The sequence below is a fragment of the Oncorhynchus mykiss genome, chromosome 21, assembly GCF_057628025.1.
Source record: "Oncorhynchus mykiss isolate SJ-2025 chromosome 21, ASM5762802v1, whole genome shotgun sequence".
NCBI classification, from domain to species: Eukaryota; Metazoa; Chordata; class Actinopteri; order Salmoniformes; family Salmonidae; genus Oncorhynchus; species Oncorhynchus mykiss.
In genome coordinates, this window is record NC_143042.1 from 627,484 (window position 1) to 653,159 (window position 25,676).

A 25,676-nucleotide genomic window follows, 5' to 3' on the forward strand; every position below is an offset into this window, starting at 1 on the left:
CTTTTTTAACAAATCAAAAACTGAAAAATTGGGCGTGCAAAATTATTCAGCCCCTTTACTTTCAGTGCAGCAAACTCTCTCCAGAAGTTCAGTGAGGATCTCTGAATGATCCAATGTTGACCTAAATGACTAATGATGATAAATACAATCCACCTGTGTAATCAAGTCTCCGTATAAATGCACCTGCACTGTGAAGGTCTCAGAGGTCCGTTAAAAGTGCAGAGAGCATCATGAAGAACAAGGAACACACCAGGCAGGTCCGAGATACTGTTGTGAAGAAGTTTAAAGCCGGATTTGGATACAAAAATATTTCCCAAGCTTTAAACATCCCAAGGAGCACTGTGCAAGCGATAATATTGAAATGGAAGGAGTATCAGACCACTGCAAATCTACCAAGACCTGGCCGTCCCTCTAAACTTTCAGCTCATACAAGGAGAAGACTGATCAGAGATGCAGCCAAGAGGCCCATGATCACTCTGGATGAACTGCAGAGATCTACAGCTGAGGTGGGAGACTCTGTCCATAGGACAACAATCAGTCGTATATTGCACAAATCTGGCCTTTATGGAAGAGTGGCAAGAAGAAAGCCATTTCTTAAAGATATCCATAAAAAGTGTTGTTTAAAGTTTGCCACAAGCCACCTGGGAGACACACCAAACATGTGGAAGAAGGTGCTCTGGTCAGATGAAACCAAAATTGAACTTTTTGGCAACAATGCAAAACGTTATGTTTGGCGTAAAAGCAACACAGCTGAACACACCATCCCCACTGTCAAACATGGTGGTGGCAGCATCATGGTTTGGGCCTGCTTTTCTTCAGCAGGGACAGGGAAGATGGTTAAAATTGATGGGAAGATGGATGGAGCCAAATACAGGACCATTCTGGAAGAAAACCTGATGGAGTCTGCAAAAGACCTGAGACTGGGACGGAGATTTGTCTTCCAACAAGACAATGATCCAAAACATAAAGCAAAATCTACAATGGAATGGTTCAAAAATAAACATATCCAGGTGTTAGAATGGCCAAGTCAAAGTCCAGACCTGAATCCAATCAAGAATCTGTGGAAAGAACTGAAAACTGCTGTTCACAAATGCTCTCCATCCAACCTCACTGAGCTCGAGCTGTTTTGCAAGGAGGAATGGGGAAAAATGTCAGTCTCTCGATGTGCAAAACTGATAGAGACATACCCCAAGCGACTTACAGCTGTAATCGCTGTAATTGTTAAAAAAGTTTGAAATATCCAATAAATGTCGTTCCACTTCATGATTGTGTCCCACTTGTTGTTGATTCTTCACAAAAAAATACAGTTTTATATCTTTATGTTTGAAGCCTGAAATGTGGCAAAAGGTCGCAAAGTTCAAGGGGGCCGAATACTTTCGCAAGGCACTGTAACTAGCTGTGGATTCGGGCAGTGGTTAAGTCTCTATAACTAGCTGTGGATTCGGGCAGTGGGTCGGGGTGAGTGGCCCCGTTACCTCTGAGGAATGTTCGGTGACCTTTCGAACCCACCAGACTCCAAGGGTGTTAGCCCCACTGACAGCACACACACAAACACACACACACACACACACACACACACACACACACACACACACACACACACACACACACACACACACACACACACACACACACACACACACACACACACACACTACAGGCTGCAGCAGAGCAGAGGCCATTTGGGTGCCCCCAATAAATTATTTCCCCCCCTACCTTCCCCCTACTCTATCTCCCTACCCCCATCCTCTACCCTACCCGACCCTACTCCCAACCCTACCTGTCCCTACCCTACCCCCTACACTACCTGTCCCTACCCTACCCCCTACCCTAACCACTACCCTACCTGTCCCCACCCTACCCCCTACCCTACCTGTCCCTACCCTATCCCCTACCCTACTTGTCCCTACCCTACCCCCTACCCTACCTGTCCCTACCCTACCCCCTACCCTACCTGTCCCTACCCTACCCCCTACCCTACCTGTCCCTACCCTACCTGTCCCTACCCTACCTGTCCCTACCCTACCTATCCCTACCCTACCCTACCCCCTACCCTACCTGTCCCTACCCTACCTATCCCTATCCTACCCCCTACCCTACCTGTCCCTACTCCCTACCCTACTTGACCCTACCCAACCCTACCCTACCCTCTACCCTACCTGTCCCTACCCTACCCCCTACCCTCTACCGTACCTATCCCTACCCTACCCCCTACACTACCTGTCCCTACTCTACCCCCTACCCGACCCTACCCATACCCTACTCTACCCCCTACCCTACCCCCTACTCTACCCCCACCCTACCCTACTCTACCCCCTACCCTACCCTCTCCCCTACCCTACTCTACCACCTACCCTACTCTTCCCCTACCCTACTCTACCCCCTACCCTACTCTACCCCCTACCCTACTCTACCCTCTACCCTACACTACCCTACTCTACCCCATACCCTAGTCTACACCCTACCCTACTCTACCCCTACCCTACTCCAGCCCCTACCCTACTCTACCCTCTACCATACACTACACTACCCTACTCTACCCCCTAGCCTACCCTACCCCCTACCCTACTCTACCCCCTACCCTACTCTACCCTCTACCCTACAGTACCCTACTCTACCCCCTAGCCTACCCTACCCCCTACCCTACTCTACCCCCTACCCTACTCTACCCTCTACCCTACACTACTCTACCCCCTACCCTACCCTACCCTACTCTACCCCCTACCCTACCCTTCTCTACTCCCTACCCTATCTTACCCGTCTCTACTCCCTACCCTACCCTACCCTTCTCTACTCCCTACCCTACCCTACTCTACCCCCTACCCTACCCTACCCTTCTCTACCCCCTACCCTACCCTTCTCTACTCCCTACCCTACCCTACTCTACCCCCTACCCTACCCTTCTCTACTCCCTACCCTACCCTACCCTTCTCTACCCCCTACCCTACCCTTCTCTACCCCCTACCCTACCCTTCTCTACTCCCTACCCTATCCTACCCGTCTCTACTCCCTACCCTACCCTACCCTTCTCTACTCCCTACCCTACCCTACTCTACCCCCTACCCTACCCTTCTCTACCCCCTACCCTACCCTTCTCTACCCCCTACCCTACCCTACCCTTCTCTACCCCCTACCCTACCCTACCCTTCTCTACCCCCTACCCTACCCTACCCTTCTCTACCCCCTACCCTACCCTACCCTTCTCTACCCCCTACCCTACCCTTCTCTACCCCCTACCCTACCCTACCCTTCTCTACCCCCTACCCTACCCTTCTCTACCCCCTACCCTACCCTACCCTTCTCTACCCCCTACCCTACCCTACCCTTCTCTACCCCCTACCCTACCCCTAACTTTTTTTTGAGACATGGATTGTGTGTGTGCCATTCAGAGGGTGCATTGAAATGCCTTTGAACAAGGTATGGTAGTAAGTGCCACCGGTTTGAGTCAAGAACTGCAACGCTACTGGAATTTTCACGCTCAACAGTTTCCCTGTGTGCATCAAGAATGGTCCACCACCCAAAGGACATCCAGCCAACTGGACACAACTGTAGGAAGCACTGGAGTCCACATGGGCCAGCCTCCCTGTGGAACTCTTTAGACACCTTGTAGAGTCCACATGGGCCAGCCTCCCTGTGGAACTCTTTAGACACCTTGTAGAGTCCACATGGGCCAGCCTCCCTGTGGAACTCTTTAGACACCTTGTAGAGTCCACATGGGCCAGCCTCTCTGGGGAACTCTTTAGACACCTTGTAGAGTCCACATGGGCCAGCCTCTCTGGGGAACTCTTTAGACACCTTGTAGAGTCCACATGGGCCAGCCTCTCTGGGGAACTCTTTAGACACCTTGTAGAGTCCACATGGGCCAGCCTCTCTGGGGAACTCTTTAGACACCTTGTAGAGTCCACATGGGCCAGCCTCTCTGGGGAACTCTTTAGACACCTTGTAGAGTCCACATGGGCCAGCCTCTCTGGGGAACTCTTTAGACACCTTGTAGAGTCCATGCCCCGTTCGTGAATTGAGGCTGTTCTGAAGGCAAAAGGGGGTGCAACCCAATATTAGGATGGTGTTCCTAATGTTTTGTCCAGTCAGAGAGAGGGGGAAAAGGGCACCATGTGGGACTGAGTTTTAGAGCAGTCCTCTGGAGTTTAGTTTGTTAGTTTGGCCGACGCTTTGGGTTTCCCCTAGGATCTCATTCACACATTGACCTTGCACAAAAATAAACCAACAATTAGGAAGCTAAGCAAACCTTGGAGTTCTCTCTCTCTTTCTTCCTTCCTTTCTCTCCCTCTCTCGACGCATCTCTCTCTCTTTCTCTCTCTCTCGCTATGTATCTCTCTCTCTCTCTCTCTTTCTCTCTCTGTTTCTCTCTCTCTGTCTCTCTCTCTGTTTCTCTCTCTCTCTCTCGCTCTCTCTCTCTGTCTCAAACCATGGGGATGTTGTAAAAGACACTGAGAGTGCTTCCTTCTTGTCTAGGAGCTACTCTTGGGTTTCTGGGCCCTCCTCCTGTCCAAATAAAGACAGTGTTTCTTTATCTCTTTCTTTTCTCTCTGTCTCTGCCTCTCCCTCCGTGTCGGTCAGTCAAACCTTGTGGACCCCTGGATGGATATACAATACATAGTTCTGTACGCATCACATACAGGACCTGTCAAAAGTTTGGACACACCTCCTCATTCAAGGGTTTTTCTTTATTTTTATTATTTTCTACATTGTAGAATAATAGTGAAGACATCAACACTATGAAATAACACATATGGAATCATGTAGTAACCAAAAGTGTTAAATAAATCAAAATATATTTGGGATTTGATATTCTTCAAAGTAGCCAGCCTTTGCCTTGATGACAGCTTTGCACACTCTTGGCATTCTCTCAACCAGCTTCACCTGGAATGCTTTTCCAACAGTCTTGAAGGAGTTCCCACATATGCTGAGCACTTGTTGGATGCTTTTCCTTCACTCTGCGGTCCAACTCATCCCAAACCATCTCAATTGGGTTGAGATCAAGTGATTGTGGAGGTCAGGTCATCTGATGCAGCACTCCATCACTCTCCTTCATGGTCAAATAGCCCTTCCACAGCCTGGAGGTATGTTTTGGGTCATTGTCCAGTTGAAAAACAAATGATAAGCGCAAACCCACTAAGCGCAAACCAGATGGGATGGCATATCGGTGCAGAATCCTGTGGTAGCCATGCTGGTTAAGCGTGCCTTGAATTCTAAATAAATCACAGACAATGTCACTAGAAAAGCACCCCCACAACATCACACCTCCTCCTCCATGCTTCACGGTGGGAACCACACATGAGGAGATCATCTGTTCACCTAGTCTGTGTCTCACAAAGACATGGCGGTTGGGTCCAAAAATCTCAAATTTGGACTCATCCGACCAAATGACTGATTTCCACCGGTCTAATGTCCATTGCTCGTGTTTCTTGGCCCAAGCAGGTCTCTTCTTCTTATTGATGTCCTTTAGTAGTGGTTTCTTTGCAGCAATTTGACCATGAAGACCTGATTCATGCAGTCTCATTTGAACAGTTGATGTTGAGATGTGTCTGTTACTTGAACTCTGTGAAGCATTTATTTGGGCTGCAATTTCTGAGGCTGGTAACTACAATTAACATATCCTCTGTAGCAGAGGTAACTCTGGGTCTTCCTTTCCTGTAGCGCTCCTCATGGGAGCCAGTTTCATCAAAGAGCTTGATGATCTTTCGACTGCACCTGAAGAACACCAGTCTCAACGTCAACAGTGAAGAGGCGACTCCGAGAGGCTGGCCTTCTAGGCAGAGTTCCTCTGTCCAGTCTCAACGTCAACAGTGAAGAGGCGACTCCGGGATGCTGGCCTTCTAGGCAGAGCTCCTCTGTCCAGTCTCAACGTCAACAGTGAAGAGGCGACTCCGGGAGGCTGGCCTTCTAGGCAGAGTTACAAAGAAAAGGCCATATCTCAGACTGGACAAAAAAAATAAAGATTAAGATGGGCAAAAGAACACAGACACTGGACAGAGGAACTCTGCCTAGAAGGCCAGCATCCCGGAGTCGCCTCTTCACTGTTGACGTTGAGACTGGACAGAGGAACTCTGCCTAGAAGGCCAGCATCCCGGAGTCGTCTCTTCACTGTTGACGTTGAGACTGGACAGAGGAACTCTGCCTAGAAGGCCAGCATCCCGGAGTCGCCTCTTCACTGTTGACGTTGAGACTGGACAGAGGAACTCTGCCTAGAAGGCCAACATCCCGGAGTCGCCTCTTCACTGTTGACGTTGAGACTGGACAGAGGAACTCTGCCTAGAAGGCCAGCATCCCGGAGTCGCCTCTTCACTGTTGACGTTGAGACTGGTGTTTTGCGGGTACTATTTAATGAAACTGCCAGTTGAGGACTGTTTCTCAAACTAGACACTCTACTGTACTTGTCCTCTTGCTCAGTTGTGCACCGGGATCTCCCACTCCTCTTTCTATTCTGGTTAGAGCCAGTTTGCTCTGTTCTGTGAAGGGAGTACTACACAGCATTGTACAAGATCTTCAGTTTCTTGGCGATTTATTGCATGGAATAGCCTTCATTTCTCAGAACAAGTATGGACTGATGGGTTTCTGAAGAAAGGTCTTTGTTTCTGGCCATTTTGAGCCTGTAATTGAACCCACAAATGCTGATGCTCCAGATACTCAACTAGTCTAAAGAAGCCCAGTTTTATTGCTTCTTTAATCAAAACAACAGTTTTCAGCTGTGCTAACATAATTGCAAAATTGTTTTCTAATGATCAATTAGCCTCTTAAAATGATAAACTTGGATTAGCTAACACAACGTGCCATTGGATCACAGGAGTGATGGTTGCTGATAATGGGCCTCTGTACACCTATGTAGATATTCCATTAAAAATCTGCCGTTTCCAGCTACAATAGTCATTTACAACAGTAACAATGTCTACACTGTATTTCTGATCAATTTAATGTCATTTTAATGGACAAAAACATGCTTTTGTTTTAAGTGACCCCAAACTTTTGAAAGGTGGTGTATATGTAGTTCACACCATGAACTGAGACTAATAACAACATGTATGTAGTTCACACCATGAACAGAGACTAATAACAACATATATGTAGTTCACACCATGAACAGAGACTAATAACAACAACATGTATGTAGTTCACACCATGAACTGAGACTAATAACAACATGTATGTAGTTCACACCATGAACAGAGACTAATAACAACATATATGTAGTTCACACCATGAACAGAGACTAATAACAACAACATGTATGTAGTTCACACCATGAACTGAGACTAATAACAACATATATGTAGTTCACACCATGAACAGAGACTAATAACAACAACATATATGTAGTTCACACCATGAACTGAGACTAATAACAACATATATGTAGTTCACACCATGAACAGAGACTAATAACAACATATATGTAGTTCACACCATGAACTGAGACTAATAACAACATATATGTAGTTCACACCATGAACAGAGACTAATAACAACATATATGTAGTTCACACCATGAACAGAGACTAATAACAACAACATGTATGTAGTTCACACCATGAACAGAGACTAATAACAACAACATATATGTAGTTCACACCATGAACTGAGACTAATAACAACATATATGTAGTTCACACCATGAACAGAGACTAATAATAACAACATGTATGTAGTTCACACCATGAACTGAGACTAATAACAACATATATGTAGTTCACACCATGAACAGAGACTAATAACAACATATATGTAGTTCACACCATGAACTGAGACTAATAACAACATATATGTAGTTCACACCATGAACAGAGACTAATAACAACAACATATATGTAGTTCACACCATGAACTGAGACTAATAACAACATATATGTAGTTCACACCATGAACAGAGACTAATAATAACAACATGTATGTAGTTCACACCATGAACTGAGACAAATAACAACATATATGTAGTTCACACCATGAACAGAGACTAATAACAACATATATGTAGTTCACACCATGAACAGAGACTAATAACAACAACATATATGTAGTTCACACCATGAACTGAGACTAATAACAACATATATGTAGTTCACACCATGAACAGAGACTAATAACAACAACATATATGTAGTTCACACCATGAACAGAGACTAATAACAACATGTATGTAGTTCACACCATGAACAGAGACTAATAACAACATATATGTAGTTCACACCATGAACAGAGACTAATAACAACAACATGTATGTAGTTCACACCATGAACTGAGACTAATAACAACAACATGTATGTAGTTCACACCATGAACAGAGACTAATAACAACATATATGTAGTTCACACCATGAACAGAGACTAATAACAACAACATGTATGTAGTTCACACCATGAACTGAGACTAATAACAACATATATGTAGTTCACACCATGAACAGAGACTAATAACAACATATATGTAGTTCACACCATGAACAGAGACTAATAACAACAACATGTATGTAGTTCACACCATGAACTGAGACTAATAACAACATATATGTAGTTCACACCATGAACAGAGACTAATAACAACAACATATATGTAGTTCACACCATGAACAGAGACTAATAACAACATGTATGTAGTTCACACCATGAACAGAGACTAATAACAACATATATGTAGTTCACACCATGAACAGAGACTAATAACAACAACATGTATGTAGTTCACACCATGAACTGAGACTAATAACAACAACATGTATGTAGTTCACACCATGAACAGAGACTAATAACAACATATATGTAGTTCACACCATGAACTGAGACTAATAACAACATATATGTAGTTCACACCATGAACAGAGACTAATAACAACAACATGTATGTAGTTCACACCATGAACAGAGACTAATAACAACATGTATGTAGATCACACCATGAACAGAGACTAATAACAACAACATATATGTAGTTCACACCATGAACAGAGACTAATAACAACATGTATGTAGTTCACACCATGAACAGAGACTAACAACAACATATATGTAGTTCACACCATGAACATAGACTAATAACAACATGTATGTAGTTCACACCATGAACAGAGACTAATAACAACAACATATATGTAGTTCACACCATGAACAGAGACTAATAACAACAACATGTATGTAGTCCACACCATGAACAGAGACTAATAACATGTATGTAGTTCACACCATGAACAGAGACTAATAACAACATGTATGTAGTTCACACCATGAACAGAGACTAATAACAACAACATGTATGTAGTTCACACCATGAACAGAGACTAATAACAACATATATGTAGTTCACACCATGAACAGAGACTAATAACAACAACATATATGTAGTTCACACCATGAACAGAGACTAACAACAACATATATGTAGTTCACACCATGAACAGAGACTAATAACAACAACATATATGTAGTCCACACCATGAACAGAGACTAATAACAACAACATATATGTAGTTCACACCATGAACAGAGACTAATAACAACATGTATGTAGTTCACACCATGAACAGAGACTAACAACAACATGTATGTAGTTCACACCATGAACAGAGACTAACAACAACATGTATGTAGTTCACACCATGAACAGAGACTAATAACAACATATATGTAGTTCACACCATGAACAGAGACTAATAACAACATGTATGTAGTTCACACCATGAACAGAGACTAACAACAACATGTATGTAGTTCACACCATGAACAGAGACTAATAACAACATGTATGTAGTTCACACCATGAACAGAGACTAATAACAACAACATGTATGTAGTTCACACCATGAACAGAGACTAATAACAACATATATGTAGTTGACACCATGAACAGAGACTAATAACAACAACATATATGTAGTTCACACCATGAACAGAGACTAATAACAACATATATGTAGTTCACACCATGAACAGAGACTAATAACAACATGTATGTAGTTCACACCATGAACAGAGACTAATAACAACAACATATATGTAGTTCACACCATGAACAGAGACTAATAACAACAACATATATGTAGTTCACACCATGAACAGAGACTAATAACAACAACATATATGTAGTTCACACCATGAACAGAGACTAATAACAACAACATATATGTAGTCCACACCATGAACAGAGACTAATAACAACAACATATATGTAGTTCACACCATGAACAGAGACTAATAACAACATGTATGTAGTTCACACCATGAACAGAGACTAATAACAACAACATATATGTAGTTCACACCATGAACAGAGACTAATAACAACAACATATATGTAGTCCACACCATGAACAGAGACTAATAACAACATGTATGTAGTCCACACCATGAACAGAGACTAACAACAACAACATATATGTAGTTCACACCATGAACAGAGACTAATAACAACAACATATATGTAGTTCACACCATGAACAGAGACTAATAACAACAACATGTATGTAGTTCACACCATGAACAGAGACTAATAACAACATGTATGTAGTCCACACCATGAACAGAGACTAATAACAACAACATATATGTAGTTCACACCATGAACAGAGACTAATAACAACATGTATGTAGTTCACACCATGAACAGAGACTAATAACAACATGTATGTAGTTCACACCATGAACAGAGACTAACAACAACATGTATGTAGTTCACACCATGAACAGAGACTAACAACAACATATATGTAGTTCACACCATGAACAGAGACTAATAACAACATGTATGTAGTTCACACCATGAACAGAGACTAATAACATGTATGTAGTTCACACCATGAACAGAGACTAATAACAACAACATGTATGTAGTTCACACCATGAACAGAGACTAATAACAACAACATGTATGTAGTCCACACCATGAACAGAGACTAATAACAACATATATGTAGTTCACACCATGAACAGAGACTAATAACAACAACATATATGTAGTCCACACCATGAACAGAGACTAATAACAACATGTATGTAGTTCACACCATGAACAGAGACTAACAACAACATGTATGTAGTTCACACCATGAACAGAGACTAACAACAACATATATGTAGTTCACACCATGAACAGAGACTAATAACAACATGTATGTAGTTCACACCATGAACAGAGACTAATAACAACAACATGTATGTAGTTCACACCATGAACAGAGACTAATAACAACAACATGTATGTAGTTCACACCATGAACAGAGACTAACAACAACAACATGTATGTAGATCACACCATGAACAGAGACTAATAACAACAACATGTATGTAGTTCACACCATGAACAGAGACTAATAACAACAACATATATGTAGTTCACACCATGAACAGAGACTAATAACAACATGTATGTAGTTCACACCATGAACAGAGACTAACAACAACATGTATGTAGTTCACACCATGAACAGAGACTAACAACAACATGTATGTAGTTCACACCATGAACAGAGACTAATAACAACATATATGTAGTTCACACCATGAACAGAGACTAATAACAACATGTATGTAGTTCACACCATGAACAGAGACTAATAACAACATGTATGTAGTTCACACCATGAACAGAGACTAATAACAACATGTATGTAGTTCACACCATGAACAGAGACTAATAACAACAACATGTATGTAGTTGACACCATGAACAGAGACTAATAACAACAACATATATGTAGTTCACACCATGAACAGAGACAAATAACAACATGTATGTAGTTCACACCATGAACAGAGACTAATAACAACATGTATGTAGTTCACACCATGAACAGAGACTAATAACAACAACATATATGTAGTTCACACCATGAACAGAGACTAATAACAACAACATATATGTAGTTCACACCATGAACAGAGACTAATAACAACATGTATGTAGTTCACACCATGAACAGAGACTAATAACAACATGTATGTAGTTCACACCATGAACAGAGACTAATAACAACATATATGTAGTTCACACCATGAACAGAGACTAATAACAACATGTATGTAGTTCACACCATGAACAGAGACTAACAACAACATATATGTAGTTCACACCATGAACAGAGACTAATAACAACATGTATGTAGTTCACACCATGAACAGAGACTAATAACAACATGTATGTAGTCCACACCATGAACAGAGACTAATAACAACATGTATGTAGTTCACACCATGAACAGAGACTAATAACAACAACTTATATGTAGTCCACACCATGAACAGAGACTAATAACAACAACATATATGTAGTTCACACCATGAACAGAGACTAATAACAACATGTATGTAGTCCACACCATGAACAGAGACTAACAACAACATATATGTAGTTCACACCATGAACAGAGACTAATAACAACAACATATATGTAGTCCACACCATGAACAGAGACTAATAACAACAACATATATGTAGTTCACACCATGAACAGAGACTAATAACAACATATATGTAGTCCACACCATGAACAGAGACTAATAACAACATGTATGTAGTTCACACCATGAACAGAGACTAATAACAACAACATATATGTAGTCCACACCATGAACAGAGACTAATAACAACATGTATGTAGTCCACACCATGAACAGAGACTAATAACAACATGTATGTAGTTCACACCATGAACAGAGACTAATAACAACAACATATATGTAGTCCACACCATGAACAGAGACTAATAACAACAACATATATGTAGTCCACACCATGAACAGAGACTAATAACAACATGTATGTAGTCCACACCATGAACAGAGACTAATAACAACATGTATGTAGTTCACACCATGAACAGAGACTAATAACAACATGTATGTAGTTCACACCATGAACAGAGACTAATAACAACATGTATGTAGTTCACACCATGAACAGAGACTAATAACAACAACATATATGTAGTCCACACCATGAACAGAGACTAATAACAACATGTATGTAGTCCACACCATGAACAGAGACTAATAACAACATGTATGTAGTTCACACCATGAACAGAGACTAATAACAACATGTATGTAGTTCACACCATGAACAGAGACTAATAACAACATGTATGTAGTTCACACCATGAACAGAGACTAATAACAACAACATATATGTAGTCCACACCATGAACAGAGACTAATAACAACAACATATATGTAGTCCACACCATGAACAGAGACTAATAACAACATGTATGTAGTCCACACCATGAACAGAGACTAATAACAACATGTATGTAGTTCACACCATGAACAGAGACTAATAACAACAACATATATGTAGTCCACACCATGAACAGAGACTAATAACAACAACATATATGTAGTCCACACCATGAACAGAGACTAATAACAACATGTATGTAGTCCACACCATGAACAGAGACTAATAACAACATGTATGTAGTTCACACCATGAACAGAGACTAATAACAACATGTATGTAGTTCACACCATGAACAGAGACTAATAACAACAACATGTATGTAGTCCACACCATGAACAGAGACTAATAACAACATGTATGTAGTCCACACCATGAACAGAGACTAACAACAACATATATGTAGTTCACACCATGAACAGAGACTAATAACAACAACATATATGTAGTCCACACCATGAACAGAGACTAATAACAACAACATATATGTAGTTCACACCATGAACAGAGACTAATAACAACATGTATGTAGTTCACACCATGAACAGAGACTAATAACAACATGTATGTAGTTCACACCATGAACAGAGACTAACAACAACATGTATGTAGTTCACACCATGAACAGAGACTAACAACAACATATATGTAGTTCACACCATGAACAGAGACTAATAACAACATGTATGTAGTTCACACCATGAACAGAGACTAATAACATGTATGTAGTTCACACCATGAACTGAGACTAATAACAACAACATGTATGTAGTTCACACCATGAACAGAGACTAATAACAACAACATGTATGTAGATCACACCATGAACAGAGACTAATAACAACAACATGTATGTAGTCCACACCATGAACAGAGACTAATAACAACATATATGTAGTTCACACCATGAACAGAGACTAATAACAACATGTATGTAGTTCACACCATGAACAGAGACTAATAACAACAACATATATGTAGTTCACACCATGAACAGAGACTAATAACAACAACATATATGTAGTTCACACCATGAACAGAGACTAATAACAACATGTATGTAGTCCACACCATGAACAGAGACTAATAACAACAACATATATGTAGTCCACACCATGAACAGAGACTAATAACAACAACATATATGTAGTCCACACCATGAACAGAGACTAATAACAACATGTATGTAGTTCACACCATGAACAGAGACTAATAACAACAACATGTATGTAGTCCACACCATGAACAGAGACTAATAACAACAACATATATGTAGTCCACACCATGAACAGAGACTAATAACAACATGTATGTAGTTCACACCATGAACAGAGACTAACAACAACATGTATGTAGTTCACACCATGAACAGAGACTAACAACAACATATATGTAGTTCACACCATGAACAGAGACTAATAACAACAACATATATGTAGTCCACACCATGAACAGAGACTAATAACAACATGTATGTAGTTCACACCATGAACAGAGACTAACAACAACATATATGTAGTTCACACCATGAACAGAGACTAATAACAACATATATGTAGTTCACACCATGAACAGAGACTAATAACAACATATATGTAGTTCACACCATGAACAGAGACTAACAACAACATATATGTAGTTCACACCATGAACAGAGACTAACAACAACATATATGTAGTTCACACCATGAACAGAGACTAATAACAACAACATATATGTAGTTCACACCATGAACAGAGACTAATAACAACATATATGTAGTTCACACCATGAACTGAGACTAATAACAACAACATGTATGTAGTTCACACCATGAACAGAGACCAATAACAACAACATATATGTAGTTCACACCATGAACAGAGACTAATAACAACATATATGTAGTTCACACCATGAACAGAGACTAATAACAACAACATATATGTAGTTCACACCATGAACAGAGACTAACAACAACAACATATATGTAGTTCACACCATGAACAGAGACTAATAACAACATATATGTAGTTCACACCATGAACAGAGACTAATAACAACAACATATATGTAGTTCACACCATGAACAGAGACTAATAACAACATGTATGTAGATCACACCATGAACAGAGACTAATAACAACATATATGTAGTTCACACCATGAACAGAGACTAATAACAACATATATGTAGTTCACACCATGAACAGAGACTAATAACAACAACATATATGTAGTCCACACCATGAACAGAGACTAATAACAACATATACAGTGCCTTGCGAAAGTATTCGGCCCCCTTGAACTTTGCAAACTTTTGCCACATTTCAGGCTTCAAACAAAGATATAAAACTGTATTTTTTTGTGAAGAATCAACAACAAGTGGGACACAATCATGAAGTGGAACGACATTTATTGGATATTTCAAACTTTTTTAACAAAACAAAAACTGAAAAATTGGGCGTGCAAAATTATTCAGCCCCCTTAAGTTAATACTTTGTAGCGCCACCTTTTGCTGCGATTACAGCTGTAAGTCGCTTGGGGTATGTCTCTATCAGTTTTGCACATCGAGAGACTGACATTTTTTCCCATTCCTCCTTGCAAAACAGCTCGAGCTCAGTGAGGTTGGATGGAGAGAATTTGTGAACAGCAATTTTCAGTTCTTTCCACAGATTCTCGATTGGATTCAGGTCTGGACTTTGACTTGGCCATTCTAACACCTGGATATGTTTATTTTTGAACCATTCCATTGTAGATTTTGCTTTATGTTTTGGATCATTGTCTTGTTGGAAGACAAATCTCCGTCCCAGTCTCAGGTCTTTTGCAGACTCCATCAGGTTTTCTTCCAGAATGGTCCTGTATTTGGCTCCATCCATCTTACCATCAATTTCAACTATCTTCCCTGTCCCTGCTGAAGAAAAGCAGGCCCAAACCATGATGCTGCCACCACCATGTTTGACAGTGGAGATGATGTGTTCAGCTGTGTTGCTTTTACGCCAAACATAACGTTTTGCATTGTTGCCAAAAATTTTGGTTTCATCTGACCAGAGCACCTTCTTCCACATGTTTGGTGTGTCTCCCAGGTGGCTTGTGGCAAACTTTAAACAACACTTTTTATGGATATCTTTAAGAAATGGCTTTCTTCTTGCCACTCTTCCATAAAGGCCAGATTTGTGCAATATATGACTGATTGTTGTCCTATGGACAGAGTCTCCCACCTCAGCTGTAGATCTCTGCAGTTCATCCAGAGTGATCATGGGCCTCTTGGCTGCATCTTTGATCAGTCTTCTCCTTGTATGAGCTGAAAGTTTAGAGGGACGGCCAGGTCTTGGTAGATTTGCAGTGGTCTGATACTCCTTCCATTTCAATATTATCGCTTGCACAGTGCTCCTTGGGCTGTTTAAAGCATCTCGGTATCTCGGACCTGCCTGGTGTGTTCCTTGTTCTTCATGATGCTCTCTGCGCTTTTAACGGACCTCTGAGACTATCACAGTGCAGGTGCATTTATACGGAGACTTGATTACACACAGGTGGATTGTATTTATCATCATTAGTCATTTAGGTCAACATTGGATCATTCAGAGATCCTCACTGAACTTCTGGAGAGAGTTTGCTGCACTGAAAGTAAAGGGGCTGAATAATTTTGCACGCCCAATTTTTCAGTTTTTGATTTGTTAAAAAAGTTTGAAATATCCAATAAATGTCGTTCCACTTCATGATTGTGTCCCACTTGTTGTTGATTCTTCACAAAAATACAGTTTTATATCTTTATGTTTGAAGCCTGAAATGTGGCAAAAGGTCGCAAAGTTCAAGGGGGCCGAATACTTTCGCAAGGCACTGTATATGTGTGTGTGTGTGTGTGTGTGTGTGTGTGTGTGTGTGTGTTTGCATCCCAGTTCCTCACCTGTCTCCCTGCTTCGTTGTTCTGTAGGTTCATCAATGTTCTAGTGTGTTCTATGGAGCCTCGAGGGTAGTTCTTTTCTCTCTCCCGCGCGTCCACAAACTCCCGGGCGAAACGGTAGCCATAGTTGACGTTGTCGCCACAGCCACCCCACAGCCAATCGCGCGGTAGGTCACGGGGTCGAGCGGCGCGGCTGCATCCACAGGTGGAGAGTTCTCCTTCCCGACACGCCCTGCTCACCGCGTTCACCACGCCTGCTGCACTGATGGCATAGGTGAAGGCTGTCTCCCTGCTGCCTGTCGGATGGACACACACACAAACACACACACAAACACACACACAGAGAAAAACACACACAAGGCGGTTAGCATACAATGGTAGAAGGTCCAAGATGTTCTTCAACTTTCTTTTTCCCAAGTACACACACACACACTTCCACACACTCACTCACTCACTCACTCACTCACTCACTCACTCACTCACTCACTCACTCACTCACTCACTCACTCACTCACTCACTCACTCACTCACTCACTCACTCACTCACTCACTCACTCACACACACACACACACACACACACACACACACACACACACACACACACACACACACACACACACACACACACACACACACACACACACACACACACACACACACACACACACACACACACACACACACACACACACACGCACACACACACAATGCCACTTGGGTTTGGTTAGCTAGCGCTTTAAGCTGGCCAGTTAACCATGGTCTCTGTTATTGATGTGTGACTACAGGGGACAATAGACAATGGGGCCTGGCGTCAGGAGATGAAGGAGCTGGGGGCCCTGGCTGGCCTGGCTAAAGGAGCACATAGAGGGATGGAGAGAGAGAAAGATGACTGAGAGAGAGCGAGAGAGAGAGAGAGAGAGAGAGAGAGAGAGAGAGAGAGAGAGAGAGAGAGAGAGAGAGAGAGAGAGAGAGAGAGAGAGAGAGAGAGAGAGAGAGAGAGAGAGAGAGAGAGAGAGAGAGAGAGGGAGGGAGGAGAGAGAGAGCGAGAGAGAGAGAGAGAGGGGGGGGGGGGGGAGAAACAACAAGGAGGCAGGCTGTTTTAATTAGCTAGTGAATGTCTTCCGCTACCAGATACTAGATAAACACACAACCACTCTGAATGTATTATAGACCTTTGACAGATAATTTGTGACATGGGAAGAGTGGACTCTACAAGATCTTATAAACTTACAACGGAGAGAAAAAAGCACTTCTCTTGTGGACAGATTCTAGATGTGAGAGACAGAGAGTAGCCGAACAACGACATGATCTGCGAGGGTTGACTGCAGCCACAAAGGTGAGAGGTTTATATTATTGCTCTCTCTCTCTTCTCTCTCTCGCTCTGTATCTCCCTTCTCTCTCTCTCGCTTCTCTCTCTCTCTCTCTCTCTCTCTCTCTCTCTCAATTCAATTCAAGGGGCTTTATTGGCATGGGAAACATGTGTTAACATTACCAAAGCAAGTGAAGTAGATAATATACAAAAGTGAAATAAACAATAAAAATGAACAGTGAACATTACACTCACAGAAGTTCCAAAAGAATAAAGACATTACAAATGTCATATTATATATATATACAGTGTTGTAACAATGTACAAATGGTTAAAGTACAAAAGGGAAAATAAATATGCATAAATATGGGTTGTATTTACAATGGTGTTTGTTCTTCACTGGTTGTACTTTTCTTGTGGCAACAGGTCACAAATCTTGCTGCTGTGATGTCACACTGTGGTATTTCACCCAGTAGATATGGGAGTTTATCAAAATCGCGATTGTTTTCAAATTCTTTGTGGATCTGTGTAATCTGAGGGAAATATGTGTCTCTAATATGGTCATACATTTGTCAGGAGGTTAGGAAGTGCAGCTCAGTTTCCACCTCATTTTGTGGGCAGTGAGCACATAGCCTGTCTCCTCTTGAGAGCCATGTCTACCTCCGGTGGCCTTTCTTAATAGCAAGGCTATACTCACTGAGTCTGTACAAGCTTTCCTTAAGTTTGGGTCAGTCACAGTGGTCAGGTATTCCGCCGCTGTGTACTCTCTGTTTAGGGCCAAATAGCATTCTAGTTTGCTCTGTTTTTTTGTTAATTCTTTCCAATGTGTCAAGTAATTATCTTTTTATTTTCTCATGATTTGGTTGGGTCTAATTGTGTTGCTGTCCTTGGGCTCTGTGGGGTCTGTTTCTGTGGGGTCTCTCTCTCTCTCTCTCTCTCTCTCTCTCTCTGTCTGTCTCTCACACTCTCTCTCTGTCTGTCTCTCTCTCTCTCTCTCTGTCTGTCTCTCACACTCTCTCTCTCTCTCTCTCTCTCTCTGTCTCTCTCTCTCTCTGTCTGTCTCTCACACTCTCTCTCTGTCTCTCTCAATTCAATTCAAAGGGCTTATTGGCATGGGGAAAATCTCTCTCTCTCCCCCCATCTGCTGTGCAGGTGTTACCAATGATGTATATAAACCCTGGATTGTCGATGCTATGTATTGGCCATTGAGAGGCTTTGAAGCCACCTGTCGGCCATATTGCCACTCCCCAGTAGGATCAGTCCTCCATAGGAACAAATGGAATTCTGCAGTATTTTAATCAAACATTTTAAGGACAAAATAACATGTATTTAAGTAACATTAGTATCCCTATATATAAAATAGTTCTGTATGTCCTGTTTTGTAATATTTATTTTGTACCCAGAACTCTGGGTCTTGTTGTTCCTGTCTGCTCTTTTATGTTTAGATAAGAATTGTATACCTGTCTTGTATACCTACCTATACACCATTCTTGTGTGTGTTCAATAAAAAATATTTGAAACATAAAATATATAATTATATATATATATATATTTGTATTTTTATTTTATTATATGTTTAGCTCACATAATATAATTTACAAGTATGCTTTATTGTGTCTGTAAAAGAATAGATGTGGAAAAAACGAATGTATACATTAATAAATTAATTTCTATAGATTCCAAAATAAAAAAAAAATGACAACTGGGGGAGTTCCAAGATGGAGGCACAGCGGCTTCAACACAACGCCCCCTACTTGACATCTAGTGTATATATAAATCATTGGGTGTTACCTGACAGGTTTTCCATTGGATGGACATACCATCTGGAATGCAGATCTCAAGGTTTCACATACTTCAGCATCGTAGCCTTGGTGGGCCTAGGACTCTCTATACAAGCAAATAAACGTAACCTTGGCAGCTGGCACTCTCTCTCCAAATGAGAGAATGAAAAATGAAAAATATATTCTGTTCACGTTTTATGATTTGGAAATGCTTAAATAATTCGTGAGTTTGATATTTAAAAATATATATATGTAGTCATAGCTTATAATGACATATCTTTGGAAGTAATTCGCCTGTGAATGCCACTTTGGCCAACCAAGAAAGAGGGCATCAGTTTACAATGCCAATGTCTGTCAGTAAGATAAACATATATATATTTTTATTCCATGTAAACCGCAACTCCGCATTTAAGACTGGCTATCCTGATTCCTGGCACTGTTATAACAGAAACGTCACGTGTCAAAAAGTTGTAATTGTAATTATGAGTTCTCTTAAAAACAGAATGTGTAGGTTACACGTGAGCCAGGAGACAGGAGCCGGAGCGCGCGATAAAGACGAGGACTTTTATTGGCCCATAGAACCGATACTTCAAATAGCAGCCCGGATCTGCCGAGTCCGTGTCACCCCTTGATTGCATTTCAAAAGGAGGCCGTGGACAATAGCAGGCTAACACCTCAATAAAACTCTCGCGATTGACTGCAAACAACTCCTTTGCTGTTTTGGGAACGGCGAGGGAGAGGGAGGGGATCGGTCCGCCGGCCTGACTGGCCGTCGGAGGGGGATACTGCTGCATCAGAGGGAGAATAGAGAAGCTGTGGGCTACTGGACACCGCCATCTCTAGCCTACACCTCCTCTAACTACAGAACGGAACTAACACTCAATTGTCGAGAGAAATCTGACTGACAATTAAGCGCAACGATTTTTTATTTTGGAAACATTAAGTTTGTTATAAGGTTCCACTATCGAATAGTTGAACTGATACAAAAGCACGTTCAAGAATACAGGTACAGTTATCCGCGTTGCCTCTAAAGTGCACTAATTCTACGTTTACAATGGGAATTCAAAATGTAAACATAAACATGTGTCATCACCTACCGCCGCATCCGCCTATCACTCATTAGCTCTGGTCCAGCGCATTCGTGCGCGTTCCTTATTAACTAACCGTTAGTGAAATAAACCGTCACTAACGCCCTGAACCAGACCTAGCCTATATCCCAATCCCACCATGTGACTGGCTCACCTATCTGCATGACGCGTCCGAACACGGATGCATTATCCACGGTGCTACAGTTCCACCGCCGCTGTCTGAACTGGTATTGACATTCATTGATGCCCGTCTTGGCCCCCTCGCCAATGTAGACCATATGGTCCTGGTAGAGCTGGCACAGCTTCCTCTGCCCCTGGGAGAGTCCCGTCAGCTGGCTGCACAGAGGCTGGGCCCCGATGATGTACATCTCCGGTCTCTGGATAGGGTTCATCGCTAACGACCTGCATGCACGGATGGGAAATAGGCGGTGGGTAGTTATATACGGTGTTGAGAAAATAAACGTGTATTATAGTGTGTGGATGAGGCATTTGAGCCTATATGGCTTCAGTCAAAGATTCGCCGTTTCAATATGTCATATAAATCGGTACAATTGGCAATAATGGAAAATATGCATGAATTAAATCCCCAAATAATAAATATAAAGGAACACATATAGTCTATTCTACTGTGGAAATAAAGACAGGTAAATATCGCATCGGTAATGAAATAATGATGTGCTGTAGCGATGTCAAATGATGAGGAATATGATCGGAATGTTCTCCATCAGAGTGGAACGTTTGGCAGCTCTCCGCACAAGGTCAAGATGCGGTGTTCCACTCTGCGGAGTTCTCCTGTTTCCCCCCATTCCACAAACAGCTTGGCCATTTGTGCGTAGCATGGGTAAATATTGTGACAAAGTCACCACATTTGTTCTTCCACTGGTCTCCTCCACAACACAAAACAACACACGGACGCTCTCTCAAACCCCAATCACAAAACCCACCATCTGTAAATTAATGGATCAACTGCGCATGAACTAAAGTACGCAGCGATATAGAAACTGTACAGAGTTAATTTGACATAAGAAAAAGTTCAACTTACAACCAGGAGTTGGCGTCCACCAGTAATTGCGAGCTGCATGCGATGAGAGCGACCGCCAGCAGTAAGTGTTTCTGGGCGCTGCTGCACGGTCTCCGGCTGGTCCTGGTCTCCATGACCCCTTGCGCCACCATCACCACCAACAAACACCAAAACGTGGAAGAAGTGCCCCTCTGTGAAAAAGACGGATCAAAAAACAACCTCTGTAATCCGCTGCGGGGGGGTTCTGGGTTCACAGAGATGACGATGCCGAGACAACCAAGAGTCAATATCCGATTCCGTGGAGATAAGGTGTCCTGCGCATTGTCCCCATGACTTTATTGACTTGTAGCTTTGTCTAAACTCTGTTCGGAACGCCTAATCCGAATTCCCAGTCGTGCGTAAAATGTGTACAAGGAAGAAAACCTGATTTTACGCATTAGGATCTATAGGCTAAGATGCGTTTAGTAAGGAGATATCAGATGTGCGTTCTGATGAAGACTAAAGTTAAATTAAAAAACACAGTCCATGAAAAGTTTAGATGACGTTGGTTAATGTTGTTGATCCGATAAGATGCATGTCTCATACTGGTATTTCCCAGAAGATTAAAAATACACGGCTATTTATGAAAACATTTCAACAAGTGTTCATTCCTTCCCTCGATCTGATCTACTTTGTAAGTTTACATTCTAAACACTGACTGCCTCTCCTCATCCCACCCCTCTCATCCCCTCTTCTCCTCATCCCACCCCTCACTCCCCCTCCCCCTCTTCTCCCCCTTGTTTTACGGGCAAGGGGAGGGACGGACGCCCGCGGGGAACACGGTTCATGTCAAATCAAATTGTATTTGTCACATGCGCCGAATACAACATGTGTTTACCGTGAAATGCTGAATACAACATGTGTTTACTGTGAAATGCTGAATACAACATGTGTTTACTGTGAAATGCTGAATACAACATGTGTTTACCGTGAAATGCTGAATACAACATGTGTTTACTGTGAAATGCTGAATACAAAATGTGTTTACTGTGAAATGCTGAATACAACATGTGTTTACCGTGAAACGCTGAATACAACATGTGTTTACTGTGAAATGCTGAATACAACATGTGTTTACCGTGAAATGCTGAATACAACATGTGTTTACCGTGAAATGCTGAATACAACATGTGTTTACCGTGAAATGCTGAATACAACATGTGTTTACCGTGAAATGCTGAATACAACATGTGTTTACCGTGAAATGCTGAATACAACATGTGTTTACCGTGAAACGCTGAATACAACATGTGTTTACCGTGAAACGCTGAATACAACATGTGTTTACCGTGAAACGCTGAATACAACATGTGTTTACCGTGAAATGCTGAATACAACATGTGTTTACCGTGAAATGCTGAATACAACATGTGTTTACCGTGAAATGCTGAATACAACATGTGTTTACCGTGAAACGCTGAATACAACATGTGTTTACCGTGAAACGCTGAATACAACATGTGTTTACCGTGAAATGCTGAATACAACATGTGTTTACCGTGAAACGCTGAATACAACATGTGTTTACCGTGAAATGCTGAATACAACATGTGTTTACCGTGAAACGCTGAATACAACATGTGTTTACCGTGAAACGCTGAATACAACATGTGTTTACCGTGAAACGCTTACTTACAAGCCCTTGACCAAGAAAATAATGTTTAAGAAAACATTTACGAAACAAACTAAAGTAATAAAAAAACAACAGAATAAAGTAACAATAACGAGGCTTTATACAGTACAGGGGTACGGAGGCTATATACAGTACAGGGGTACGGAGGCTATATACAGTACAGGGGTACGGAGGCTATATACAGTACAGGGGTACGGAGGCTATATACAGTACAGGGGTACGGAGGCTATATACAGTACAGGGGTACGGAGGCTATATACAGTACAGGGGTACGGAGGCTATATACAGTACAGGGGTACGGAGGCTATATACAGTACAGGGGTACGGAGGCTATATACAGTACAGGGGTACGGAGGCTATATACAGTACAGGGGTACGGAGGCTATATACAGTACAGGGGTACGGAGGCTTTATACAGTACAGGGGTACGGAGGCTATATACAGTACAGGGGTACGGAGGCTATATACAGTACAGGGGTACGGAGGCTATATACAGTACAGGGGTACGGAGGCTATATACAGTACAGGGGTACGGAGGCTTTATACAGTACAGGGGTACGGAGGCTATATACAGTACAGGGGTACGGAGGCTATATACAGTACAGGGGTACGGAGGCTATATACAGTACAGGGGTACGGAGGCTATATACAGTACAGGGGTACGGAGGCTATATACAGTACAGGGGTACGGAGGCTTTATACAGTACAGGGGTACGGAGGCTATATACAGTACAGGGGTACGGAGGCTATATACAGTACAGGGGTACGGAGGCTATATACAGTACAGGGGTACGGAGGCTATATACAGTACAGGGGTACGGAGGCTATATACAGTACAGGGGTACGGAGGCTATATACAGTACAGGGGTACGGAGGCTATATACAGTACAGGGGTACGGAGGCTATATACAGTACAGGGGTACGGAGGCTATATACAGTACAGGGGTACGGAGGCTATATACAGTACAGGGGTACGGAGGCTATATACAGTACAGGGGTACGGAGGCTATATACAGTACAGGGGTACGGAGGCTATATACAGTACAGGGGTACGGAGGCTATATACAGTACAGGGGTACGGAGGCTATATACAGTACAGGGGTACGGAGGCTATATACAGTACAGGGGTACGGAGGCTATATACAGTACAGGGGTACGGAGGCTATATACAGTACAGGGGTACGGAGGCTATATACAGTACAGGGGTACGGAGGCTATATACAGTACAGGGGTACGGAGGCTATATACAGTACAGGGGTACGGAGGCTATATACAGTACAGGGGTACGGAGGCTATATACAGTACAGGGGTACGGAGGCTTTATACAGTACAGGGGTACGGAGGCTATATACAGTACAGGGGTACGGAGGCTTTATACAGTACAGGGGTACGGAGGCTATATACAGTACAGGGGTACGGAGGCTATATACAGTACAGGGGTACGGAGGCTATATACAGTACAGGGGTACGGAGGCTATATACAGTACAGGGGTACGGAGGCTATATACAGTACAGGGGTACGGAGGCTATATACAGTACAGGGGTACGGAGGCTATATACAGTACAGGGGTACGGAGGCTATATACAGTACAGGGGTACGGAGGCTATATACAGTACAGGGGTACGGAGGCTATATACAGTACAGGGGTACGGAGGCTATATACAGTACAGGGGTACGGAGGCTATATACAGTACAGGGGTACGGAGGCTATATACAGTACAGGGGTACGGAGGCTA

General features: G+C 42.1%; 1 protein-coding gene across 1 annotated transcript in view; it reads right to left on the minus strand.

The window, feature by feature from the left end:
- LOC118942821 (protein Wnt-5b) overlaps positions 1 to 22,474 on the minus strand; it is a 46,357-nt gene extending 23,883 nt beyond the window's left edge. The window contains exons 1-3 of the mRNA XM_090213390.1: positions 22,289 to 22,474; positions 21,401 to 21,648; positions 17,071 to 17,363 (exon numbers count right to left, since the gene is read on the minus strand). Of these exons, the coding sequence (XP_090069516.1) occupies positions 17,071 to 17,363; positions 21,401 to 21,648; positions 22,289 to 22,419 (672 nt within the window). The 5' untranslated portion in view covers positions 22,420 to 22,474. The remainder of the gene's footprint in view (positions 1 to 17,070; positions 17,364 to 21,400; positions 21,649 to 22,288) is intronic.
- Positions 22,475 to 25,676: the final 3,202 nt, after the last annotated feature.